Source organism: Idiotropiscis lumnitzeri, chromosome 14 (genome assembly GCF_059441095.1).
Source record: "Idiotropiscis lumnitzeri isolate Australia: NSW breed Sydney's pygmy pipehorse chromosome 14, RoL_Ilum_1.0, whole genome shotgun sequence".
NCBI classification, from domain to species: Eukaryota; Metazoa; Chordata; class Actinopteri; order Syngnathiformes; family Syngnathidae; genus Idiotropiscis; species Idiotropiscis lumnitzeri.
Window position 1 is genome coordinate 13,451,392 of NC_142404.1, and position 10,433 is coordinate 13,461,824.

The 10,433-nt window shown below is 40.0% G+C and overlaps 1 protein-coding gene across 1 annotated transcript; it reads right to left on the reverse strand.

Moving 5' to 3' along the window:
* Positions 1–61: 61 nt before the first annotated feature.
* LOC148323569 (LIM and senescent cell antigen-like-containing domain protein 1) lies at positions 62–9,681 on the reverse strand. Its single transcript, XM_088315704.1, has 11 exons — positions 9,355–9,681; positions 6,934–7,093; positions 6,252–6,318; positions 5,992–6,112; positions 5,758–5,907; positions 5,497–5,647; positions 4,396–4,488; positions 3,234–3,282; positions 3,042–3,117; positions 2,610–2,798; positions 62–1,210 (listed from the first exon to the last, which is right to left on the reverse strand). The coding sequence occupies exons 1-10, from the start codon at positions 9,552–9,554 to the stop codon at positions 2,654–2,656; spliced, it is 1,212 nt and encodes a 403-aa protein (XP_088171830.1). The 5' UTR covers positions 9,555–9,681; the 3' UTR covers positions 62–1,210; positions 2,610–2,653.
* Positions 9,682–10,433: the final 752 nt, after the last annotated feature.

Sequence of the window (10,433 nt, forward strand, 5' to 3'; positions counted from 1 at the left end):
GTAATCAGGTAATTTACATCTACACACACCTTCAGACACAATAAAAAAATGACATCATACGTAATTTAAATATATGTTTATTTTGCTGAACTGACACAAATTTCCATCGATGAATAACTGCATTATGGTTTACGGCCATACAAATTTGGTATGTTTGTGATTGCCAAGCAATGTGAAGAAAAACTAATATTTTAGTATACCACAATGCCTCATTTAAAGTGTGTCAGAATTACCAATAAATGGCTATCTGAATGTACTTTGACATGGAATAAATGAATGATCTGGCATCAGGTGTGAAATTCAGAACAAAAACACATAGCTTGTGTTTTTGCTCCACTATGGAATGTGTAATTATAGTGAACGGAAGATATTTGCATTTTAGGGCAAAATACAGTTCAGGTTAAACAATACTGGATAAGCAGATTGGACAGTCGGCTTTGTTTTTGAGTCTGAAGGAAGTTGGGGTAAGAGGATAATTTTTGGATTACAAACAGCGGCGACACATGTTTCGCACCACACGCAAATGCCACCATTCATCAAGTTTTACTGTAACATAAGAGTTGCTCTGAAATACAGTCGGCCACCATGAAGCTTTTTTTTTTCTCCCGGTACAAAATTTGAAACAAATTACGTAATGATTTAATGTCAGGCATGCATTGATTGTATATTGGCTAATACATCTGAACCAAATGGAGGAGAAACACACTTAAAATAGACAAATTCTCCATTCAATCAATGATAAACTCAAAAAACTTGAAATGAAAATCTATTACAGACACTTTTACGATACAAAAAATAGTTATAATAACAAAAAGTAAACATCACATACATAAGCATTCAACGAAAAAACATTTTCTTCATTTTACTTTGGGCTTGCTCTTTAATATGCTCGAGCATCAGTAACACAGTCAATCCATCGCAATGTGTTTGAGTTAAATAGCGGCGTGAAAAGGAAGCGGAGTGAAAGATTCTTTTGAGCCACAAATGATACAGACTGCGCACCTTGTCTGGCACATGACGTGACACACAAAGGTCTGCAGTTCTTCATAAAAAGACTGAATGGAGACATGTCGGGGGTTCACGTAAACACTGCGTTCACTTCCTTGCGACAGTTTCCGACAGCTTCTTCAGTCTCTTCTTCAGCTCCAGTGGAAATTTCTCATAGCACTTCTTGCACACCGGCTTCATGTCAAACTCCACAAACTTGTTCCTGTGCGGGAAATAAAACAATGGAATTTTCTTTTCACTTCCACAATAACAGACTTGATTGACTTTAGATGAGATTTCAGATGTTCTAGTAGGCTTTTTTCTGACATTTGTTTTGCTTTCTAGGTTGCAGCAACCGAAAAAAAAAAAAAAAAATCTAAAAATGACTGCTGTGAAAGTGGTCATCAAAACAGGAAATCTGTTTCACACGTCTGTGGGAATAACTTGCTTACACGTGTGGGAACTGGCTCTTTTCGGTGTCAAATACCTTTAATTCGATTAACTCTGTGCTTCCTGTCCACACCACGCTGGCTGGACAAGGCACGTGTCAGACTCAGCGGTACTCCTTTAGCATTTCCACAGCGGACGCAAAAAAATAAAAAGCTGCCGGAAGTGATTAAGGCTTTTCCTTCTGGACTCAGACAGAACAAGAGCCGCCGTGAAACAAAGCTGTCCCTTCAACATGTGACTGAAGTTTTCCAAGAACCTAACTCTCTACTTGCGTTTGTTGCGGCAAATTGCTCAAATGCTGAAACGTGTCAGAGCACGGAAATCACTGCATCAGCGACTTTGTGCATGCACAGTTGCACATCACTGCACTCCAGAAATCTGTCAAATTCTACAGCATTCTATAAAATGTGCAATGTGGTACCCACGTGGCCCTGCGAGCCATTATTTGCAGCGTACTAGTTTCCATTCATGATTCAGCACCCAAGTCTGATATTGAATAAATGCTCAAACCGTGGGCAAGCTGTACGAGCATTTATTCCACTGAATTGTCTTATTAGTGAGGTTAAAGAGCGTAATAGTACATGGACCTTAAAGGGGAAGTCAACCCCCAAACAATTCTGAGCAAAAATATTTTCTATGCAGCCCCACGAGTCCAAATATGGCAATGTCATTAATTTAGCGTTGAGTTAAAGAATAAAATATTTTTTGCCCTTTCATTTTGTCACTTTTGTCAACTGAAAATGACATCACGGTTGCTCAGGGCTCAGATAACGGCCAATTACGCCTCACCTGTTTTCTGAAGCTGAACCATGATTGGTCATTAGATGAGTCCTGAGCAACTGTGATGTCATTTTGAGTCGACAGAAGTGATAATATGGCCGCCCCTGACGTGGCTAAAATGAGGTGAATTTTGCTGCTTAACTCATATTTCCACAAATGCAATACTAAGCAATTGCCATGTTTGGCTCAGTGAAAGCACACAGAACTTGAAAATAATATTTTTGGTTTGACTTTCCCTTTAAGGTGGACATAAAGGCTGGTCATACTACAATTAGATGTAACATACTCACCAGAAAATTATTATTATTTTATTTATTTTTTTTTGGAGCAAGAAGGAGAAACGGAATGACACAACTCAACATAAAAGACAAAAAGGACAGAAGCAAACTGACCAAGAGAAGAGCAGCTGAAGTGCGGAGAAGGAAACGAGAGAGCATCACAGACACATGGGTATCAACGGTTTCTTCTTTTTCTCCTTTGAGTCGCGTTCCCGCTTTGACAACCGCCGTTTCATGTCGTCCGGCAGACGTTCATAGCAGTGCTTACACACCGGCTTCAGATCTACTTCCACAAATTTATCCCTGACAGCACAGTCGGAGAGTTTCCCAAAAGACGAGGAAAAAGAAGACAGGAGCGACATGGAGAAAGAGAGAAGGAAAAGAAACAGAGGTACAATAATCTGGGATAAGAGATTCAAATGTAGGAGTAAATTGGTGTGAAAAGTCCACACAAAAGGTAAAAAAAAAAAAAAGCTCACTGTAAATAGCAACAATTAAACACAAGTTTGTGGCAGCACAGTACACGTGTTAATGTTTGTTACTTACTTGAGGGTGAGTTTGGTGTTGCAAGTGGAGCAAGCAAAACAGTTGACGCACCAAGCCTTGTTGAGGGCTGACACCACTGAAATCACAAAAGAAGCAACATGAAACAATCACAGCATTAAGAAGCAACTTTTAACACTTAACACCTACACCAACGTTCACACATTTTAAACCAAAAAAAACGAGTTATCTCACCGTCGCCTTCTATAACGCGATTGCAGTGGTAGCAAACATCTCCAAAGAGCTAAAAGTTACAGAAAGAAAGGAAAAATATTATCAGCATTACTGCAGCAACACGTCTTCGTAAAATCACAGTTCAGCAGCTGGATTCTGGGCGTGTAACAAAACAGCATTCCGATGCCATGCCACCTTCACCGTTACAGATGTGTTCTACCGTGACCTACTGGTGCCCCAATGTTTTGGTTCAAGAAGTAAAATCTAAACAAAAATGCTTTTTGATGATTATTTTTTTTATTACAAAAAAAAACCAACTATAATTCTAGCAATATTTAAAAAAAAAATTACATGAATTTCTGGGGTTCCTTTTGTTTAATTCTGTATTCCTGTTCTGAAGAAGGAAGGTCAGTCGTTTGAGAATTATAGCTTGCATCAGACAACACTCCATATGACCCCAAAAATAAAACTAATCAAAACTGAACAAAAACAAAGTACAAAAAAAACAAAGCTGTTCTAAATGTTTATTATAACTAACTGAATTTAAAAAACTAAAAATAAATAAATAAAATGTAACTAAAATGAACAATGCTATTAATCCAAACTATTCTAACCCTGGTAAACAGTAGTTGTGTGAATCTCTCCAATAAAAGATAATTCAATATGTATCTCAATACATTGGGTCCGAAACGATTCAGTGGGATTATGATTCAAATTCGATATGGTACAACCCAGTTCAAGAGGGTAGGATGCCGTGAGTTTCTTCTTGTCATTTCACAAAATTAACGAAAGAACTTATCAGCACTTCAAATTTGAAATTTCCCTCAGAGATTTTATTTACACGATTCATTTTAAAGTGGAAGTTTTAGTCAATGACCTCACATCTTTTAGCTCTAAACCAAATTTCCGATTCAAATTAGATTTCGTTTCCCGCCTAGTCTACAGTCAAAAACGCAAATACAAAAGAAGACTAGCACATCATAGGCCAAAAATGCTCACATAGAGATGAATCATCAAATTACTGCCACCTAGTGGCACAACCTGTTATTTTTCATGTCTATTGTTTTTTTTTTTTCCCAAGTGGACAGAGTGGCCCTTATTTCAACCAACGACAACATGTGGTCTCATATCTCCCAAATACGCTGCCATGACAGTTTCCGTGTTCCATCACATCATATATTACCTGGTTGTAGTGTGTTTCGCAGTAGGCCAGGCCCTTGCGTTCGTAGTGGCGGTGTCCCAGGAAGGGTTTCTCACACTTAGCACACACAAAATGCTGCAAACATAGCCAAGGTCACGCACACACAGTTAGCTCTGCAACACCGTCAGCTCAAGCACCACAGTTCAGATCAGCCCACCAGTCCTGGAGTTGATTCACAACAGTCGGGCAAAATAGAGAATGGAGAGAGAAGGAGCAGAATGCTCTCTATTGTCGAGCAGATGTTGGGAATTCATAGAGGAGATTTGTAGCTAACGAATGTGGACAGCGTAGATGAGCAGCAGGCAAAAAGCAGAGTAAAGCCAACAAAGCGTTTTAAGAGCAAATGGAAAAAGTGATTATTTCCATTTTGTTATGCGTTTAACACCCAATAATATATTAATTATCAACAATATCAGCGCAGCCCTTTTACAGAGGCCAGGCAAAGCTGCTCGCCGCAGCTGAAACATCACGGCAAGTGTATGACCCCTCACCATGTCAAAGTGCGTCTCGCAATAAGCTCGACCATCCCGCTCATAAAATGGATGGCCCTGAAAAGAGCGCTCGCACAAAGTGCAGACGTGATGCTGCGTGTGGGAGAGGGAAGACAGCAAAATGGCCCATAAAGAGTGAAAAGAGGAAGATTGGATTTATGTCGTAGGGAAAAGGCAGAGGAGATAAAGGAGCGATGATCTGATCGAATGAGATAAAGTGCACCTATCTGAGGAAATAACACAGATTCAATTCAATTCATCAAAAAAAAAAATCACTCGTCGCCTGTAGACAGTATGATTGGATGTTACATTGCTACTTATCTCCCAATATACAAAGTGCCTCAAAAAATGTCTCATAATATTGCAAATTCTCACTTAAACGTGAAATGAAATCAGTCTTAAAATCACTTACAAAAAAAAATCTCCATGCATTCGAATATGTTGCAATTATGAGAAATCAATCTTATTTTTCAACCTGAAGCCTTTTTCATTTTGTCTGCCTCCGAACAAGCACTTACTCAAATAGTCGAATAATGACAATTTTTTTTTGTGGCACTCAGAATATATTAGTTGAAAGCGTTTGCGGTCAGACCTCCACATGCCACTGCTTGCCCATTGCATTGACCACACGGCCCTCGATGGGTCTCCGGCAGGCTCCGCAGATGGGCACGCCCATCTTGTCATGGCAGGGCAAACAGTAAAGCTCCCCCTTGAGCTCCCTGGCGTCCGCCGTCAGCTCCTTTCTGCAGACCGGCATATGAAAAGACGGATGTGATTTAAAACAAACGCATGTGGCGCTACACTGCAAAACGTTTTTCAAAAAGAAATGAGATGTTAGCTTTTTGATGCTTACCCGCAGTTGTTGCAGTTGAAGTGATCCGGGTGGTAGGGGTCATTCTTAAACAGAAGAGGCTGCTCTTCAATGATGGCGTGACACTTTTGGCAGATGTACTTGCCGAGGCCACGCGCTTTCTCTCTGTTGTGGCACGGACGACACAGGTGCCTGATAGCCGGGAAATTTGGGAAAGGTTCAACTTTTATGAACTACAATAGTCAATATCGTATCACTATTTAAGGTAAAACCGACCTGCCGGCATTCTTGACAAATCCAACATCGGCAAGCACGGCTTGGCAGATGTCACAGCAGAAACACTCCGGGTGCCAGCTGTTGTTCATGGCCTTGATGACGCGGCCGATGATGAACTCACCTGAGACAAGAGGACATCACTCTGATTTGTTTGTTTGTAAGAAACCGCTCTCTTGGTTATTTACTTTTCTTTTTTGTGAACTTCAGTCTTCATGCTTTTGCCCAATTGTGTTTCCTTTGAGAGCAATTTGTACACTTACCACATTGGTGGCAGCATGGAGCAAAGAGCATCTGGAAGTCATGTTCACAGTATTTCCTGTCTTCAAACTGCCAACACATTTTAAAGTGACGTACAGTTATTGAGTATGCCAATAATCAAGAAAAATTGCAACTCTGATTTTTTTTTTAATTAATGATTTAACAAGGTAGGCAACAAATGTTAATATGCAGCACTAATTCTATATACCACCAAGTGCTTACATTTTTAACTAATCACTTCCCCAGCATTTTTGGGAAATTACAATGTCTCACCACTGGTGAGTTTTTTTTTTAAAATTTTTTAGAACAGACCTGGAGGCTACGCGCTGCCTAAAGAAAAATACCATAGCTGGTAAAATTTTCGGATTAACAGTGAGATGTGCTAATAGCTTAGCGTCATCACTGTTACAGACCAAATTAAAAAAAAAAAAAAAGCGAAGACCCATTTATTTATTATCACTCAATACTGCACCAATGATATACTCGCATCAATATCCTTCGGTTAAATTTGGATTTGTGCGAACGTAACGTAATAGCTTCAAGAAGCACTTAGTGCTCGTGCTGTTTAGCTCCAGTGTGTTTTTAAAATGAACATTTAATTGAGCAAGACGTTATTGACGTTTATCAAGAACAACATCAAACACTTGTTTAAATGATACATGACGCAGCCAACATTCGTTTTACCTCATAGAAGAGTCCCTCTGGGAACTGCTGGAAACACTGAGCGCACACAAAGCACTGCTCATGGTAAAGTTCACCGTTGCTGTTCACTATCTTCTCTGCCGGAGCAAAGCCGCTCTTGCAGCGCTCGCACATGGCATTGGCCAGGGCGTTGGCCATGTTGCTAAAGGATGACACAAAAATGGGGATCGTTAGTGACTGGGAGTAAACTGATAGCAGCCATTGTAGAAAGTATCGTGTGCAAAATATTGCACCAAAATGTGTCGTGGGATTCGTGCAAAAAATATGTCAGGGATAAGCAGAAATTAGGATGATGTTATTAAAATGAAAATCAATCAGACAATGAAGAGAATCCAAGCGAACTAGACAAATAATTAACAGCAATGAAAACATGACCTGCTGGAGACGGCAGTCATAACATTTTATAACTGGACTATGACAACTAGGTGAGGCCTACTCATTGGTGTCACATTTTGGGCGTGGAGATTTGTTTGGGATGTGAAAATTAGGCTTCTAAAAATCTCATCTCAATACGCTGTAGAGAAAGTGGAATACTACAAATTCTCTCTCTATTTGTTCTATAATCTATACATTGAGAACGAACGTAACATGCACCGTCAGCCCTGCCTTACAGGATTAGTGACAGGAAGTGATCCGTGCCTTTGGCATTTCCACCCTGTATTTTGCTACTGCCTCGGTGGAGAATAGACTTTCTTCAATAAAAAACGTGCAATGGCTAACTTGGCTGCTAATGAATTCTACAGATGTGCTTAGTGAGATGTAATAATAAGCAATCATTTCAGAAATGTATAAAAATGCCATTCAGTATGTGGCAAGTTTTTAAAGCTTTGTTTTGTAGAAGAATGTGCTCGGAAGTGTAGATCAGGGAGAGGCAAATTAAATAATGGAGAGGGCCAACATTTTTCATTTGAACAAAAATGCCAATATAAATATGGACAAAAATGTAACCAATGTACATCACAGTATCTTAATATATTTAATTTTTTTGTAAGCAAAAAAATAAATCTAACAATAAAAAAAAAACAACAAAAAAAACATTGTTAAAAAAAAATTCAAGGATGGCACAAAACTACTAAACAGTAAACCAACGTAAACCAAAATCAATCTCATTTTGTGCAATTTATTTTCACAGAAATCAACTCACTGAAAATTGTAATATTATTCAGGTACTGTTTGGATTACATGTCATTCCAAATCCACAAAAAATTAATAGGCCTCGTCACGTTGTAGTTTAGTATACGACAAGCACAACAAAGCCACGTACAATTAAGTCAGAGTGTTGTTGCCACATGCAGCCCGAAGGCCGCCAGTTGCCCGTCCTTAGAGTGGGAATCTGTGTGGCATGTTAAAAATATGTTTTGTAACTCTGCAGGTCAATTTTAACTGGCATTTTTCCAAAGGTATCCTCAAAACTAGAACGGCGCTCAGTAGAGGGCACACCTCCGATAAGGCTGAACAATCGGAAAAATCTGATTGATTTAATAAGAAAAACAATACACCCATCTCTGGTTTGTCGGATGTGATGAGGAATAATTGTTGTCAATGACCTAAATTACTTGGACTGAGACGTAAATGGTCAGTCAGTCAGTCCAAAAAAAATTGGGGATGAACCCAAAATCACTCGGATAAAGCCTGGCTGCAACTGACCAATCTAGGGTGTACCCTGCGCCCACCCAAAGTCCGCTGGGATACACGTCAGGCTTGCAAAACAATATTTTATAATATTTCAGCGCTTTTCAGATAGTTTTGGTTTTGATTCAAATCAATCAGGAAGAGCATTTTTCTCAATGTATTATATGCGGTTATCGTAAATTTGATTTCAATCAAAACAAATGTTTTTTTTTTTTTGCCAAATCACAAACAGAAGACCATAAAAAAAGAAACCTTTTGATTCCACAAATCAGCTGATGACTTCATGCCCTCAGTCAGTAAATATAGCATTTATATTTAGCCTTCATGTCATTCATGGACACATACTCAGGATGCCAGCTGGCATTTTCTATTTTGCATAATCACTCCTCCCATTGGAGCAAAAATAACTTATGCAGAGTTCGGCACTATAACGTCATAAAAATCCAACCTGTTGTTCAACTTTCGTATGATCTATGCAACACATTCAGTGAGACCTCAAGGTCGCATCAAACGGGCCAGGCACCGTATCAAATTATGTGAAGACAGAATGTCCCAATGCGTTCGCCTACACCGAGCCGGAGCCGCACGATGTTTCAGCACTGTTATCACCGTCAGTGGCATGTCAGTCAACAAAATGTAATATTTGTGACAAATTGGTATCAACCGATAACTTCCGTTATAAGTTATGAAATCCGGTATTCAGTCTTGATTCGGTATCAGGAATGGCATACTATTGCGCAATAAATATCTCTAACACACTTCTGTACTTACAAGCGTGCATAAAAATCACAAAACTCCTTATAGACTTTGACATCACTCTTCCGCCTCTGGGACTTAGACACCAGGACTTCTGCCTCTCCTCCATCGCCATCCCCAAACCTTTGATGGTAACCGTTCATCTCTCCATGCCGATTGTAGCCCAAGATCTCCCCATCCTCAGGTATGGAAGGCGGTAAAGCACGGCCGTTCATCTCTGCTCTCTTTACCAGGTACAAGACTTTGAGATTGCAAAATTCCCCGCGGCGCAAATCCAGCGATCAGTTGGGGCAGTAATCCGAAAAGCAAACGGTCGACTGACACACTCATCGGACGCTGATGGGTGTAGTCTCTCCCTCTCCTGCATGCAAGTACACACACCCACTCACTCCTTGTTTTCCCACATCAACACGCTCTCTTTTTTCAGCCACGCACACACACACACACACACACACACAGTCTCCTGCCTGTCGAACTTGCTGTCTATTCTTGGACCGGCTACTGAAATGAAAAGCCAACCCTGACGCCAGCCTGCTGAGCGGTCACACATTCGTGCACACCTAGGCACACGTGCACTAACTAACAACATTTGTAATTCCCATATAGGGTTGCCACTAGCAACTATTTTTACAAATCAAGTATCCTCCAGATCATCGGATAATAAATGACTATGCATTATTAAACACAGTAACGTGCATGTGAGGACAGGTATCATTTTTATGCTTTTTGGGTCACCAACCTTACTTTCTACTAAAGTAACTGCGACTTTGAATGTGTATGGCTTTAAAAGGCAGGGCCTGGCCTGGTGAGTGACGTGGGCGTCAGCGAATGACAGCATAGAGATGATTGCCTGTTGCATGTTGAGTTACTCAACATGGATTGCGGCCATTAGCAGCCAGTGCATGAATGCGCCATGTTGATTTTCTCATTGATTGTTAAATTAAGAGATTTAAAGCGCATGTGAGTGACAACTTACGGGCATTGCAAAAGTAAAATCATCTCGCCGTAGCTTTGATGCAGTGATTTCGCATTGACCTTTTTTTTTGTACTCAAATTTAGCCTAAAGCCGTTTGTGACAAAAGTTATACGTGTGT

Excerpts from the sequence above, each read along its gene's own strand:
- LOC148323569 (XM_088315704.1), bottom strand. The coding sequence starts at position 9,554 with ATGAACGGCCGTGCTTTACCGCCTTCCATACCTGAGGATGGGGAGATC. Across the intron at positions 7,094-9,354 it reads TGTGATTTTTATGCACGCTT|CAACATGGCCAACGCCCTGG; the intron begins GTAAGTACAGAA and ends GTCATCCTTTAG. Across the intron at positions 3,283-4,395 it reads GCGAAACACACTACAACCAG|CTCTTTGGAGATGTTTGCTA; the intron begins GTAATATATGAT and ends TGTAACTTTTAG.